We start from the raw sequence: 14,478 nt of genomic DNA, 5'->3' as shown, positions 1-14,478 counted from the left end.
AGGGGAGGGAGGGGGGAGGAGGGAAAGAGAGAGACACACTTGTTTCTTTGGACAGGAGAGATGAGGGGAGAGCGCGGACGCAGTCCCCCACTACCAGAAATTACGCAGTTGAGATTCCCACATTTGGGGAATTCACAGGGGTCAGCACTTCCGGAGTGCAATGGACGAGCCTCGCCCTGGGCGAACCGCCTGGGTGATCACGGTGTCGCCCCTGCCAGGTAAGTATGAGGCGCTACTCCCGGAGCCCGGCCCCTGCTCCCGGCGGAGCGGCCGCCCGGGGACGGTCCGCGGGGTCCGGATGGCCGAGAGCGGGCGGGCGGACCCCGAGGAGGAGCTCTCGGGCCTGCCTGCCCGCCCGCCCGCCCGCCCGCCCTCCCCCGAAGCCAGCGGCCTCTGGTTAGCGGCAAACTAACGCACGTGAACGTTCGCGCGGACGAGGGAAAAAGTCAAACGGGCACCGCCGGGACGACATTTAGGCCCAGACCTAGGCCACGCGACGCCGAAAGACCGGCTAAGCGGACGGCACGGCCGTGCGCGCGGAGGACGGAAAGTTACTTTGGACAGAGGCGCAAAGCCCCGCCGCGAGACGGGGCGTTCAAAAATTGAGATAATCTCTTGTTGTTCCTCTCCACGGAAATCTTTAGTAAAAGGCGAAAGATTTGTACGATCTGAAGAGAAACAAGAGTGTCGGGCCAGAGGGGACGCACGCCGGCCAGCAGGCCGGGCCCCCGCCCACCCGTCACGGGCGGGCGGGCGGGGGGGCAAAGGGCTCTCTTTTCGCGTAGGCTACAGCAACTCGTTTGCACAAGGCGTGGGCAGCGGGAAGAGCAATGTGGCTACAGGAGGACTCCGGAAGGAAGGAAGTAGGGAGGGAGGGAGGGAGGGAGGGAGGGAGGGAGGGAGGGAAGGAAGGAAGGAAGGAAGGAAAGGAAGGAAGGAAGGAAGGAAGGAGGAAGGAAGGAAGGAAGGAAGGAAGCAAGCTGCCAGCCTGACAGGGAAAAAACATTGGATGAATGCAGGAGGCGGGCGGTGGGGAAAGAGTAGAGAAAACCAGGCAGGAGCGGGAAAAGAGGGGGACAAATAAACCCGGAAAGACGGAGAAAACACGCGCAGACGGGACACGGGCCGAGAGGACGGGAGAGAGAGAGGAGACGGCGGTTTTATATTTACCTGAGAGAAGAGGCGCACCGGTCCCGGAGGTACTGCAATACCGGGCGGATGCGTGGAGCGGACGGAGCGAGCCCCGGGTTCCGTCTCCCTGCTCCAAAAATCAATTTAATACATGGTCCCCGGGTAGGGGACGTATCAGATATTAAACTGATAAGAACAGATTTTTTCTTTCTTTCGAAAAAGGGTTTATTGACACACGTTACAAGTAAATATATTCATTTTTCAATTTCAGTTTACAGTTTCCATTTTAAGACATTGTAAAAAAACACATTTTAATACACACAATAAAAACTCACATCAACAGTAAAAGCACAATAAAACAGTGTAAAAGGCTAAAACAGTTGTGTCGGTTAAAATTGGTGTAAAAACAATGTCCATAAAAGTGTGTCAATTTAAAAGTCCATTAAAAGAGGGTGCAGTGATAAAAGTCTCTCTGTACAGGAGCGGGGTGAGTCCCTATCAAGGAGACTCATCCTGCTCTCCCGAACATTTGGTCTCTCGGTGACCCGTCCCGCTCAGAGGAGGTCCTCTCCGATGCTCCTTCCCTCCGACCGCACCCGGAGAGCCAGGCCGCTGCGACCTCGACCTTCGAGATAAGGCTCCGGTCACCTTCATCCGAATGAGCACAGAGGCGATTCTTCTTTGTGACTGTGTCCTAGGGCCCGCCGCCTGCAGCTACGGTCTCACTGACCGTAGCTGCTGCCTTCCGGATCACAGCCACGGGGGGGATCTGCATGTGCTTTCCTACCAGCAGGTTTCTGGAGGTCCACATGGCGTCTTTGATGGCGGCGAGGGTGAGCCAGATCCTTGTGAAGTCCTTTTTGGGAGTGGTCGGACTTAGGCCCACCCCGTACAGCACCAGCTGTGCTGTAAGGACCTCCCCTGCTGGTAGGTACGGGAATTGTAAGGTGCCGGCTGTAGCCCACTGATCTCTGGCAGCACTGCACTCCCAGAGGAGATGCCTCACCGACTCGGGCGCGCCACAACCCGGCCGGGGGCAGGTTGCGGTCAGGGATAACCTCCGGGAGTGCATGACGGACCTGACCGAGAGAACCTCATGAGCAACCAGCCAGGACAGGTCCCGGAGTCTGTTCGGGAGAGCAGGATGGTTGACGTTGCGCCAAACTGTTGTGGGCTCCCCTAGTGTGAGCCCGCGCACCGGACTCACGGGATCCCGCTCCTGCACAGAAGAGATCATTGCTTTATGCTTTGATAAAACCTGCAAACCCTCATGTGTCAATTTAAAACGTTCTAAAAAGGTGGGTATAAAAGCATAAAAACAAGGTAGGCTAAAAGACACTGGCACTCGGAGGTCCGTCGATAAAAACTTCTTCCTTCTTAAAAAGGAACCCATCCAGAATCTCACAAAGGCAGTAGTCTTTGGATTTCTGGATGGGTCCTGGGAAAGTGCAATGTGCGCTGCCGTGTATCCTGCTCCGAGGAAGAGGGGGAGGTCCGGGACACCCTTGCCTCCTTTCTCCTTTGGTCTCTTTAGGACCTCCCTCCTCAACCTCTCCCATCTGCCCCCCCAAATGAATTTAAAAATTTCCTTTTCCCATGTTAAAACACGGCTCTGGGGGGAATAAAAACAGAACAGGTTAGTAAAAACAGAGGTAAAATCACGGCTTTCACGATTAAAACCTTCCCTTCCATAGTCAGTCCTCTAAGTGCCCAGAACCCCAGTCTTTTCCTAACTTTCCCTGTAATGTCGGCCCAATTTAGACTCCCGCCCCCCTCCCGGTCGAACCTGATTCCCAGTATTTTATGTCCTGGGGTCACGGTAAGGGGGAGTCCTGCAGTCTCGTCGGGGGTCCATGGTCCGTACAGTTGGGCTTGGGTCTTAGCTCTGTTGAGCTTCGACCCAGAGGCCAGTCCGAAAAAGTCCGTTAAGTCCAGAGTCCTGTTTACAGATAAAATGTCGGTGCATAAAATATTCACGTCATCCATGTATAAAATTGCCTTTGTGGTGAGCCCCCCCCCACCCGGGATGCCCACCCCCCTGATTCGTTGGTCCCTTCTCAAGAGCTGTGCCAACGGTTCGATACATAAAATGTACAGGAGGGCAGATAACGGACAACCCTGACGGACACCGCAGTTGATTTGCACTGCTTTTGTCAGATGCCCGTTTACAATAAATCTACTGCTGATCCCTCGGTATAGCAGTCCCACCCACTCTATAAACCTATCAGGTAAACCCACGTTTCGCAGTACCTCGAAAAGGTACTGGTGCGAGACCCGATCGAAGGCTTTCTCAAAATCTAAATTTAGGACTACTAGCCGAATGTTTCTGTCTCTCGCGTAACAGATGGTGTCTCGGATCAGTACGAGGCTGTCGGTGATCCTCCTCCCCGGGACGGCACAGCCTTGATCCGGGTGAATCAAATCCCCTAAAAACATGGACAGACGTGAGGCTAAAATCTTACTAAAAATTTTTAAATCAACATTTAAAAGAGTGATCGGTCGCCAGTTGGTCAAGTCCGTCTTGTCTTTGTCTTTGGGGAGTAAGGTCACTATCCCTGTTCTAAAACTGTCGGGTAGTTGACCTAGTCGCCCAAAGTCCATTTAAAAAACAGTGAGTAAATCTGGTCTGCTAAAATATCCCAAAATTCATTGATAAAATTCCACCGGGAGCCCGTCGGCCCCCGGGGATTTGCCCCTTTTAAAACTATTAAAACACTTTCGCAGTTCTAAAAGGGTAAAATCTTGGGATAAAAACTCACTGTTTGTTAAAATTTTTTCGGTGGACTTTAAAACTTCAGTAAGAGAATTAAAATCAATTTCTTTTTCTTTGTAGAGGTTTGTGTAAAATTTTTCTACTATCATTTTAATTTCTTCTATTTTCTTTGTTTCTGTCCCGTTTTCCTTTTTTAATGTTAAAAACGTTTTACTTTTGTTTAAAATTTTCTTAAAAAAGTAGCGGGTACATTTTTCACCTTCCTCTACTTCTCTTTCTTTTGATCTTAAAATGATTCCCTTACTTTTTGTTTCTGCCAACTTTGACATTTCACTTTTTAATTTCTTTAATTTCATCTGTAACATTAAAACCAAATTCTAAAAGATTAAAATAACGCTGTAAGCGTCTCTGCAGTCCCAACATGCGGTTATTTTCTTTTTTCTTTTTTTCACGACCCACCCTTCTAAAAAAGTGTCGAGTCCTGTCCTTTACCATTTCCCACCAGTGCGCTCGTGTCTCGTGCAAGTCTTGAAGGGTCTGCCACTCTTGGTACTGCTCCCTGTACTGACGAGCTACATCAGCGTCTTTAAACAGGGAGCAGTTGAGCTTCCACAGACCACTTCCTACAGTCACACCAGAGGAGAGTGAAAGGGTGCAGGACAGCATCAGGTGATCTGAGAAAAAGACAGGGGTTAATGTAGCATCGGTGGGTGGGCAATCCCTGGTAAAAACGTAGTCAATGCGAGAGGCTCTGGTGCCGTCACCACTGACCCAGGTGAAGCCCTCCTCTCTAGGATGCAGGGTTTTGAAACAGTCCTGTAGTTTAAAATCCTTAACTAAACCCTGCAATAAAACCGATGTCTTGTCTAATTTAACATCTCCTGTCTTTCTCCTATCTTTTGTTGTTAAAATACAATTAAAATCACCCGCTAAAATAAGGGGGGTCGTGCCCAGCATGTGGGACTGCAGGTCTTCTAAAAGTTCGTGTCTAAAATGTTTTTCGTTAAAACCATAAATATTTAAGAGCCTAAAATCCCTCCCCATAAAATCCAGATGTACTAAAAGTGCCCGTCCGTCTCTCACCACAGTGCTGCCCTTAACCGTCACCAGGGGGTTTTTGATTAAAATGGCCACCCCGTCGTTTTTATTTTTCATTGGATCCGCTCCATAACGACGGGTGTGGCCACATCCCCTCCCAGTCCCTGTAGTGTTTTAAAAACGGCAGTGCACATTCTTGTAAAATAAAAACACATCTGAATTAAAAGTGCGGAGGTGGGATAAAATACTCTGGGCTCTAACTCTAGACTTAACACTTCTCACATTGATGGTAGAGAGTGTCATCGCCATGAGTATGGTTAAAAGAAGACACGTCATTTTAAAAGACTAAAAGAGACTTACAGTAAAACCACTTAAAACACAATTAAAATCCGGTTAAAACAGGCCGTTATGAAGGACCTTGTGAACTCGCCCCTGCCTTCCTCCTCGTGGGGGAGGGGGAAGGAGCTTTGGGCTTGTTCCTCCTCTGCCTCCCGACGGGCAGGTCTCGCGGAGTTGATTGCAGAGCGAAAGAGAGGAACGAGACCTCGTTGGGTGAGCCGGAGGGGAAGACTCGGGGATCCTCCACAGAGTCACTGTCTGAGAGAGTCCCCACTCTCCCCCTCTTCTCCGAGAGTAGGACACTCTCGGAGGACGACTCTGACAGGGGCCTCTTGGGTAACTGGGTGTGGGCGAGGAGGGCGTCCAGGCACTCGTTCAGGGGGTCTAGAGGGGAACCGCCCCCCAACACGTCCACCAGGTCGATCTGGGTCTCAGGGGAGACAGTCTCCCTCTCCGTTCCCCAGGTGGGCGGGACCTCCTCCGACCCCCCTTCCAGGGTGGGAGGGGCCTCCGCAGGCCCCTGCTCCCCCTCCTCCTCCTGTGTGGGAGGGGCCTCCCCCTCCCCCACCTGCGCGGGAGGGGCCTCCCCCTCCCCTACCTGCGCGGAGGGGCCTCCCCAGGCCCCACCCCTTCTCCCGCCTCCCCCTGCTCCTCTCCTCCAATCAGGGGTTTTGGCGGGAGATTTGAATTTCCCAGCCCCTCCTCTCCAATTAACTCAATTGGTCCTCCACCTTGTCCATTTTCGGGTCTACCGGCCTTCAGTTTGTTGGCAAAAGATTTGGGGCAACTTCTGAACAGATGATCAGACGCCCCACACAAGTTACACTTTCTGCCATTGGAACATTCTTCAAATGTGTGTCCAATTTCTCTACACTTACCACAGACCACTTGAGTGCAAGCCTCCACCAAGTGCCCGTGCTCTCCACACCTCCGGCAGAGCTTGGGTTGTCCCTGGTAGTGTATGTAGCCACGGTTTTCTCCCAGAACTATCATACTAGGCAGGTGCTTCAGGCCTTGGTAGCCCTGGGGGTCCTGCCATTGCTGGACAGGAACCCTCCAGCTGCCGGTCCAAATGCCGTCCACATCTCTAACCTTGATAGCCTGGCCCTTCACCGTGCAAAATCTTCCCAGCCATAAACAAATATCATCTGCACTCACAGTCTCATTGAACATCCTGACAATCACATGTTTCAGTGAATTATCATTCAGGTTCTCAACCGTGAACGCAGAAAACTGGGGCTCCACTTTTTTAAACCTTGTCCAGAATTCATTTAGAAGCAACACGGTACGAAAGCTCACGTCAAACCCTCTGTTGAAGGGCAGAGACAGGATGCAATTCAAGTCATCAGGCTTGAACGAGAGCACCTTCTGAACCAGGCCGCGGGAGAAGTCTAACCGGGAAAAAGGAGGCACCTTCCCGTTGACCTCCCGCAAAGTGAAGCGCACGCTGTGGTGCCTCCTCCTGCCGGCATGGGAGGCCGACATTCTGGAGGCACCAACAGCTAAAACCAACTAAAAAACACTTAAAACTATATCTAAAACCCACTAAAAAGACTAAAACCAGTTTAAAACAGCTAAAAAACAATAAAAGTGAAGCTAAAACCAGAGTAAATAACTTACTTAAAGTGCAGGTGCTCGGTTGTGCAAACTCCGCAAATAAGGTGCTGTAAAAAGGGGAAATAAACAAGAATACAGAAACAGAAAAAGTAACAGAAATAAGCAACAACAAAAACAATATATCCCCCGAGGGCCGAAACAAGAGCCACAAAGGCTAATGTTTTGGCTCCTAACGAAGACTTAGCCAAAAGGCCGAGAAGCGATGGCGCCGACGGCTCCGGGGAGCCGGGGGCTTCGCCCCTACGCCCCCTCCCGGCTGCGGTTCCGGGAGCGCCTCCAGGGAGGCGGAGCTTGGAATCCTGCGCAGCCGATCCTCCTCCTCCTCGGCAGGGAGCCCGACTCGAGGCGGTCCGACCGACCCGGGACCGACCCGACTGCCGACGGGGCGGACGAAAGCTTCTTCCCTGGAGAGGAGGAAAAATGAGTTTGTAGACCGGACTAAAGTTAGTTTGGTTGAGTACGCGCGCGCCGCTTCAGCTCTCAGGGCAGAGAGAGAGAGAGAGAGAGAGAGACACAGACAGAGACAGAGAGAAGAGAGAGAGGAGGGGAGGGAGAGGGGGGGAGAGGGAGGGGGAGAGGAGAGGGAGGGAGGGGAGGGGAGAAAAGAGAGAGACACACTTGTTTCTTTGGACAGGAGAGATGAGGGGAGAGCGCGGACGCAGTCCCCCACTACCAGAAATTATGCAGTTGAGATTCCCACATTTGGGGAATTCACAGGGGTCAGCACTTCCGGAGTGCAATGGACGAGCCTCGCCCTGGGCGAACCGCCTGGGTGATCACGGTGTCGCCCCTGCCAGGTAAGTATGAGGCGCTACTCCCGGAGCCCGGCCCCTGCTCCCGGCGGAGCGGCCGCCCGGGGACGGTCCGCGGGGTCCGGATGGCCGAGAGCGGGCGGGCGGACCCCGAGGAGGAGCTCTCGGGCCTGCCTGCCGCCCGCCCGCCCGCCGCCCCGCCCGCCCGCCCTCCCCCGAAGCCAGCGGCCTCTGGTTAGCGGCAAACTAACGCACGTGAACGTTCGCGCGGACGAGGGAAAAAGTCAAACGGGCACCGCCGGGACGACATTTAGGCCCAGACCTAGGCCACGCGACGCCGAAAGACCGGCTAAGCGGACGGCACGGCCGTGCGCGCGGAGGACGGAAAGTTACTTTGGACAGAGGCGCAAAGCCCCGCCGCGAGACGGGGCGTTCAAAAATTGAGATAATCTCTTGTTGTTCCTCTCCACGGAAATCTTTAGTAAAAGGCGAAAGATTTGTACGATCTGAAGAGAAACAAGAGTGTCGGGCCAGAGGGGACGCACGCCGGCCAGCAGGCCGGGCCCCCCGCCCACCCGTCACGGGCGGGCGGGCGGGGGGCAAAGGGCTCTCTTTTCGCGTAGGCTACAGCAACTCGTTTGCACAAGGCGTGGGCAGCGGGAAGAGCAATGTGGCTACAGGAGGACTCCGGAAGGAAGGAAGTAGGGAGGGAGGGAGGGAGGGAGGGAGGGAGGGAGGGAGGGAAGGAAGGAAGGAAGGAAGGAAGGAAGGAAGGAAGGAAGGAAGGAAGGAAGGAAGGAAGGAAGGAAGGAAGGAAGGAAGGAAGCAAGCTGCCAGCCTGACAGGGAAAAAACATTGGATGAATGCAGGAGGCGGGCGGTGGGGAAAGAGTAGAGAAAACCAGGCAGGAGCGGGAAAAGAGGGGGACAAATAAACCCGGAAAGACGGAGAAAACACGCGCAGACGGGACACGGGCCGAGAGGACGGGAGAGAGAGAGGAGACGGCGGTTTTATATTTACCTGAGAGAAGAGGCGCACCGGTCCCGGAGGTACTGCAATACCGGGCGGATGCGTGGAGCGGACGGAGCGAGCCCCGGGTTCCGTCTCCCTGCTCCAAAAATCAATTTAATACATGGTCCCCGGGTAGGGGACGTATCAGATATTAAACTGATAAGAACAGATACTACACTTGATCTTAGCCAAAAGGCCGAGAAGCGATGGCGCCGACGGCTCCGGGGAGCCGGGGGCTTCGCCCCTACGCCCCCTCCCGGCTGCGGTTCCGGGAGCGCCTCCAGGGAGGCGGAGCTTGGAATCCTGCGCAGCCGAGCCTCCTCCTCCTCGGCAGGGAGCCCGACTCGAGGCGGTCCGGGACCGACCCCGACCCGACTGCCGACGGGGCGGACGAAAGCTTCTTCCCTGGAGAGGAGGAAAAATGAGTTTGTAGACCGGACTAAAGTTAGTTTGGTTGAGTACGCGCGCGCCGCTTCAGCTCTCAGGGCAGAGAGAGAGAGAGAGAGAGAGAGAGACACAGACAGAGACAGAGAGAAGAGAGGAGAGGAGAGGAGGGAGGAGGGGAGAGGGGAGGGGAGGAGGAGAGGGAGAGGAGGGGGAGGGGAGAAAGAGAGAGACACACTTGTTTCTTTGGACAGGAGAGATGAGGGGAGAGCGCGGACGCAGTCCCCCACTACCAGAAATTATGCAGTTGAGATTCCCACATTTGGGGAATTCACAGGGGTCAGCACTTCCGGAGTGCAATGGACGAGCCTCGCCCTGGGCGAACCGCCTGGGTGATCACGGTGTCGCCCCTGCCAGGTAAGTATGAGGCGCTACTCCCGGAGCCCGGCCCCTGCTCCCGGCGGAGCGGCCGCCCGGGGACGGTCCGCGGGGTCCGGATGGCCGAGAGCGGGCGGGCGGACCCCGAGGAGGAGCTCTCGGGCCTGCCTGCCTGCCCGCCCGCCCGCCCGCCCGCCCGCTCCCCCGCCCTCCCCGAAGCCAGCGGCCTCTGGTTAGCGGCAAACTAACGCACGTGAACGTTCGCGCGGACGAGGGAAAAAGTCAAACGGGCACCGCCGGGACGACATTTAGGCCCAGACCTAGGCCACGCGACGCCGAAAGACCGGCTAAGCGGACGGCACGGCCGTGCGCGCGGAGGACGGAAAGTTACTTTGGACAGAGGCGCAAAGCCCCGCCGCGAGACGGGGCGTTCAAAAATTGAGATAATCTCTTGTTGTTCCTCTCCACGGAAATCTTTAGTAAAAGGCGAAAGATTTGTACGATCTGAAGAGAAACAAGAGTGTCGGGCCAGAGGGGACGCACGCCGGCCAGCAGGCCGGGCCCCCCGCCCACCCGTCACGGGCGGGCGGGCGGGGGGCAAAGGGCTCTCTTTTCGCGTAGGCTACAGCAACTCGTTTGCACAAGGCGTGGGCAGCGGGAAGAGCAATGTGGCTACAGGAGGACTCCGGAAGGAAGGAAGTAGGGAGGGAGGGAGGGAGGGAGGGAGGGAGGGAGGGAGGGAAGGAAGGAAGGAAGGAAGGAAGGAAGGAAGGAAGGAAGGAAGGAAGGAAGGAAGGAAGGAAGGAAGGAAGGAAGCAAGCTGCCAGCCTGACAGGGAAAAAAAACATTGGATGAATGCAGGAGGCGGGCGGTGGGGAAAGAGTAGAGAAAACCAGGCAGGAGCGGGAAAAGAGGGGGACAAATAAACCCGGAAAGACGGAGAAAACACGCGCAGACGGGACACGGGCCGAGAGGACGGGAGAGAGAGAGGAGACGGCGGTTTTATATTTACCTGAGAGAAGAGGCGCACCGGTCCCGGAGGTACTGCAATACCGGGCGGATGCGTGGAGCGGACGGAGCGAGCCCCGGGTTCCGTCTCCCTGCTCCAAAAATCAATTTAATACATGGTCCCCGGGTAGGGGACGTATCAGATATTAAACTGATAAGAACAGATACTACACTTGATCTTAGCCAAAAGGCCGAGAAGCGATGGCGCCGACGGCTCCGGGGAGCCGGGGGCTTCGCCCCTACGCCCCCTCCCGGCTGCGGTTCCGGGAGCGCCTCCAGGGAGGCGGAGCTTGGAATCCTGCGCAGCCGAGCCTCCTCCTCCTCGGCAGGGAGCCCGACTCGAGGCGGTCCGACCGGGACCGATCCCGACTGCCGACGGGGCGGACGAAAGCTTCTTCCCTGGAGAGGAGGAAAAATGAGTTTGTAGACCGGACTAAAGTTAGTTTGGTTGAGTACGCGCGCGCCGCTTCAGCTCTCAGGGCAGAGAGAGAGAGAGAGAGAGAGAGAGACACAGACAGAGACAGAGAGAAGAGAGGAGAGGAGAGGGGAGGGGAGAGGGGAGGGGAGAGGGAGAGGAGAGGGGAGGGGAGGGGAGGGAGAGAAAGAGAGAGACACACTTGTTTCTTTGGACAGGAGAGATGAGGGAGAGAGCGCGGACGCAGTCCCCCACTACCAGAAATTATGCAGTTGAGATTCCCACATTTGGGGAATTCACAGGGGTCAGCACTTCCGGAGTGCAATGGACGAGCCTCGCCCTGGGCGAACCGCCTGGGTGATCACGGTGTCGCCCCTGCCAGGTAAGTATGAGGCGCTACTCCCGGAGCCCGGCCCCTGCTCCCGGCGGAGCGGCCGCCCGGGGACGGTCCGCGGGGTCCGGATGGCCGAGAGCGGGCGGGCGGACCCCGAGGAGGAGCTCTCGGGCCTGCCTGCCCGCCCGCCCGCCCTCCCCGCCCGCCCGCCCGCCCGCCCGCCCTCCCCCGAAGCCAGCGGCCTCTGGTTAGCGGCAAACTAACGCACGTGAACGTTCGCGCGGACGAGGGAAAAAGTCAAACGGGCACCGCCGGGACGACATTTAGGCCCAGACCTAGGCCACGCGACGCCGAAAGACCGGCTAAGCGGACGGCACGGCCGTGCGCGCGGGAGGACGGAAAGTTACTTTGGACAGAGGCGCAAAGCCCCGCCGCGAGACGGGGCGTTCAAAAATTGAGATAATCTCTTGTTGTTCCTCTCCACGGAAATCTTTAGTAAAAGGCGAAAGATTTGTACGATCTGAAGAGAAACAAGAGTGTCGGGCCAGAGGGGACGCACGCCGGCCAGCAGGCCGGGCCCCCCGCCCACCCGTCACGGGCGGGCGGGCGGGGGGCAAAGGGCTCTCTTTTCGCGTAGGCTACAGCAACTCGTTTGCACAAGGCGTGGGCAGCGGGAAGAGCAATGTGGCTACAGGAGGACTCCGGAAGGAAGGAAGTAGGGAGGGAGGGAGGGAGGGAGGGAGGGAGGGAGGGAGGGAAGGAAGGAAGGAAGGAAGGAAGGAAGGAAGGAAGGAAGGAAGGAAGGAAGGAAGGAAGGAAGGAAGGAAGGAAGGAAGCAAGCTGCCAGCCTGACAGGGAAAAAACATTGGATGAATGCAGGAGGCGGGCGGTGGGGAAAGAGTAGAGAAAACCAGGCAGGAGCGGGAAAAGAGGGGGACAAATAAACCCGGAAAGACGGAGAAAACACGCGCGCAGACGGGACACGGGCCGAGAGGACGGGAGAGAGAGAGGAGACGGCGGTTTTATATTTACCTGAGAGAAGAGGCGCACCGGTCCCGGAGGTACTGCAATACCGGGCGGATGCGTGGAGCGGACGGAGCGAGCCCCGGGTTCCGTCTCCCTGCTCCAAAAATCAATTTAATACATGGTCCCCGGGTAGGGGACGTATCAGATATTAAACTGATAAGAACAGATACTACACTTGATCTTAGCCAAAAGGCCGAGAAGCGATGGCGCCGACGGCTCCGGGGAGCCGGGGGCTTCGCCCCTACGCCCCCTCCCGGCTGCGGTTCCGGGAGCGCCTCCAGGGAGGCGGAGCTTGGAATCCTGCGCAGCCGAGCCTCCTCCTCCTCCTCCCCGGCAGGGAGCCCGACCCGGGACCGACCCGACTGCCGACGGGGCGGACGAAAGCTTCTTCCCTGGAGAGGAGGAAAAATGAGTTTGTAGACCGGACTAAAGTTAGTTTGGTTGAGTACGCGCGCCGCTTCAGCTCTCAGGGCAGAGAGAGAGAGAGAGAGAGAGAGAGACACAGACAGAGACAGAGAGAAGAGAGGAGAGAGAGGGGAGGGGAGAGGGAGGGGAGAGGGAGGGAGAGAAGAGGGGAGGAGGGGGGAGGGGGGAGAAAGAGAGAGACACACTTGTTTCTTTGGACAGGAGAGATGAGGGGAGAGCGCGGACGCAGTCCCCCACTACCAGAAATTATGCAGTTGAGATTCCCACATTTGGGGAATTCACAGGGGTCAGCACTTCCGGAGTGCAATGGACGAGCCTCGCCCTGGGCGAACCGCCTGGGTGATCACGGTGTCGCCCCTGCCAGGTAAGTATGAGGCGCTACTCCCGGAGCCCGGCCCCTGCTCCCGGCGGAGCGGCCGCCCGGGGACGGTCCGCGGGGTCCGGATGGCCGAGAGCGGGCGGGCGGACCCCGAGGAGGAGCTCTCGGGCCTGCCTGCCTGCCCGCCCGCCCGCCCGCCCGCCGCCCGCCCTCCCCGAAGCCAGCGGCCTCTGGTTAGCGGCAAACTAACGCACGTGAACGTTCGCGCGGACGAGGGAAAAAGTCAAACGGGCACCGCCGGGACGACATTTAGGCCCAGACCTAGGCCACGCGACGCCGAAAGACCGGCTAAGCGGACGGCACGGCCGTGCGCGCGGAGGACGGAAAGTTACTTTGGACAGAGGCGCAAAGCCCCGCCGCGAGACGGGGCGTTCAAAAATTGAGATAATCTCTTGTTGTTCCTCTCCACGGAAATCTTTAGTAAAAGGCGAAAGATTTGTACGATCTGAAGAGAAACAAGAGTGTCGGGCCAGAGGGGACGCACGCCGGCCAGCAGGCCGGGCCCCCCGCCCACCCGTCACGGGCGGGCGGGCGGGGGGCAAAGGGCTCTCTTTTCGCGTAGGCTACAGCAACTCGTTTGCACAAGGCGTGGGCAGCGGGAAGAGCAATGTGGCTACAGGAGGACTCCGGAAGGAAGGAAGTAGGGAGGGAGGGAGGGAGGGAGGGAGGGAGGGAGGGAGGGAAGGAAGGAAGGAAGGAAGGAAGGAAGGAAGGAAGGAAGGAAGGAAGGAAGGAAGGAAGGAAGGAAGGAAGGAAGGAAGGAAGGAAGCAAGCTGCCAGCCTGACAGGGAAAAAACATTGGATGAATGCAGGAGGCGGGCGGTGGGGAAAGAGTAGAGAAAACCAGGCAGGAGCGGGAAAAGAGGGGGACAAATAAACCCGGAAAGACGGAGAAAAAACACGCGCAGACGGGACACGGGCCGAGAGGACGGGAGAGAGAGAGAGAGAGAGGAGACGGCGGTTTTATATTTACCTGAGAGAAGAGGCGCACCGGTCCCGGAGGTACTGCAATACCGGGCGGATGCGTGGAGCGGACGGAGCGAGCCCCGGGTTCCGTCTCCCTGCTCCAAAAATCAATTTAATACATGGTCCCCGGGTAGGGGACGTATCAGATATTAAACTGATAAGAACAGATACTACACTTGATCTTAGCCAAAAGGCCGAGAAGCGATGGCGCCGACGGCTCCGGGGAGCCGGGGGCTTCGCCCCTACGCCCCCTCCCGGCTGCGGTTCCGGGAGCGCCTCCAGGGAGGCGGAGCTTGGAATCCTGCGCAGCCGAGCCTCCTCCTCCTCGGCAGGGAGCCCGACTCGAGGCGGTCCGACCGACCCGGGACCGACCCGACTGCCGACGGGGCGGACGAAAGCTTCTTCCCTGGAGAGGAGGAAAAATGAGTTTGTAGACCGGACTAAAGTTAGTTTGGTTGAGTACGCGCGCGCCGCTTCAGCTCTCAGGGCAGAGAGAGAGAGAGAGAGAGAGACACAGACAGAGACAGAGAGAAGAGAGGAGAGGAGAGGGGAGGGGAGAGG

General features: G+C 56.9%; 1 protein-coding gene, 14 non-coding genes and 1 pseudogene across 15 annotated transcripts; all 16 read right to left on the bottom strand.

The window, feature by feature from the left end:
- Positions 1 to 62: 62 nt before the first annotated feature.
- On the bottom strand, positions 63 to 226 carry LOC129410195 (U1 spliceosomal RNA). The gene has a single exon (XR_008632757.1). It is a non-coding gene; the product is annotated as a U1 spliceosomal RNA (small nuclear RNA).
- Positions 227 to 572: 346 nt separating this feature from the next.
- On the bottom strand, positions 573 to 686 carry LOC129410217 (U5 spliceosomal RNA). Its single transcript, XR_008632774.1, has one exon. It is a non-coding gene; the product is annotated as a U5 spliceosomal RNA (small nuclear RNA).
- A 491-nt stretch (positions 687 to 1,177) lies between these two features.
- Positions 1,178 to 1,357, bottom strand: LOC129410204 (U2 spliceosomal RNA; annotated as a pseudogene).
- A 166-nt stretch (positions 1,358 to 1,523) lies between these two features.
- Positions 1,524 to 3,128, bottom strand: LOC129410075 (uncharacterized). The gene has a single exon (XM_055157258.1). The coding sequence runs from the start codon at positions 2,522 to 2,524 to the stop codon at positions 1,826 to 1,828; it is 699 nt and encodes a 232-aa protein (XP_055013233.1). The 5' UTR covers positions 2,525 to 3,128; the 3' UTR covers positions 1,524 to 1,825.
- Positions 3,129 to 7,479: 4,351 nt separating this feature from the next.
- LOC129410193 (U1 spliceosomal RNA) lies at positions 7,480 to 7,643 on the bottom strand. The gene has a single exon (XR_008632756.1). It is a non-coding gene; the product is annotated as a U1 spliceosomal RNA (small nuclear RNA).
- A 357-nt stretch (positions 7,644 to 8,000) lies between these two features.
- On the bottom strand, positions 8,001 to 8,114 carry LOC129410215 (U5 spliceosomal RNA). The gene has a single exon (XR_008632773.1). It is a non-coding gene; the product is annotated as a U5 spliceosomal RNA (small nuclear RNA).
- Positions 8,115 to 8,617: 503 nt separating this feature from the next.
- On the bottom strand, positions 8,618 to 8,809 carry LOC129410203 (U2 spliceosomal RNA). The gene has a single exon (XR_008632765.1). It is a non-coding gene; the product is annotated as a U2 spliceosomal RNA (small nuclear RNA).
- A 437-nt stretch (positions 8,810 to 9,246) lies between these two features.
- LOC129410192 (U1 spliceosomal RNA) lies at positions 9,247 to 9,410 on the bottom strand. Its single transcript, XR_008632755.1, has one exon. It is a non-coding gene; the product is annotated as a U1 spliceosomal RNA (small nuclear RNA).
- Positions 9,411 to 9,771: 361 nt separating this feature from the next.
- On the bottom strand, positions 9,772 to 9,885 carry LOC129410214 (U5 spliceosomal RNA). Its single transcript, XR_008632772.1, has one exon. It is a non-coding gene; the product is annotated as a U5 spliceosomal RNA (small nuclear RNA).
- Positions 9,886 to 10,382: 497 nt separating this feature from the next.
- LOC129410202 (U2 spliceosomal RNA) lies at positions 10,383 to 10,574 on the bottom strand. Its single transcript, XR_008632764.1, has one exon. It is a non-coding gene; the product is annotated as a U2 spliceosomal RNA (small nuclear RNA).
- A 438-nt stretch (positions 10,575 to 11,012) lies between these two features.
- Positions 11,013 to 11,176, bottom strand: LOC129410196 (U1 spliceosomal RNA). The gene has a single exon (XR_008632758.1). It is a non-coding gene; the product is annotated as a U1 spliceosomal RNA (small nuclear RNA).
- A 368-nt stretch (positions 11,177 to 11,544) lies between these two features.
- Positions 11,545 to 11,658, bottom strand: LOC129410213 (U5 spliceosomal RNA). The gene has a single exon (XR_008632771.1). It is a non-coding gene; the product is annotated as a U5 spliceosomal RNA (small nuclear RNA).
- Positions 11,659 to 12,159: 501 nt separating this feature from the next.
- On the bottom strand, positions 12,160 to 12,351 carry LOC129410201 (U2 spliceosomal RNA). Its single transcript, XR_008632763.1, has one exon. It is a non-coding gene; the product is annotated as a U2 spliceosomal RNA (small nuclear RNA).
- A 429-nt stretch (positions 12,352 to 12,780) lies between these two features.
- Positions 12,781 to 12,944, bottom strand: LOC129410191 (U1 spliceosomal RNA). Its single transcript, XR_008632754.1, has one exon. It is a non-coding gene; the product is annotated as a U1 spliceosomal RNA (small nuclear RNA).
- A 356-nt stretch (positions 12,945 to 13,300) lies between these two features.
- LOC129410212 (U5 spliceosomal RNA) lies at positions 13,301 to 13,414 on the bottom strand. Its single transcript, XR_008632770.1, has one exon. It is a non-coding gene; the product is annotated as a U5 spliceosomal RNA (small nuclear RNA).
- A 517-nt stretch (positions 13,415 to 13,931) lies between these two features.
- Positions 13,932 to 14,123, bottom strand: LOC129410200 (U2 spliceosomal RNA). Its single transcript, XR_008632762.1, has one exon. It is a non-coding gene; the product is annotated as a U2 spliceosomal RNA (small nuclear RNA).
- Between the last annotated feature and the right edge of the window lie 355 nt (positions 14,124 to 14,478).

The sequence above is a fragment of the Boleophthalmus pectinirostris genome, unplaced genomic scaffold (assembly GCF_026225935.1).
Source record: "Boleophthalmus pectinirostris isolate CB_2022bp ecotype Guang Dong unplaced genomic scaffold, ASM2622593v1 HiC_scaffold_21, whole genome shotgun sequence".
Taxonomy (NCBI): Eukaryota; Metazoa; Chordata; class Actinopteri; order Gobiiformes; family Gobiidae; genus Boleophthalmus; species Boleophthalmus pectinirostris.
The sequence above is the reverse complement of the archived record's forward strand: the minus strand, read 5'-3'. Positions and strand labels throughout refer to the sequence as shown.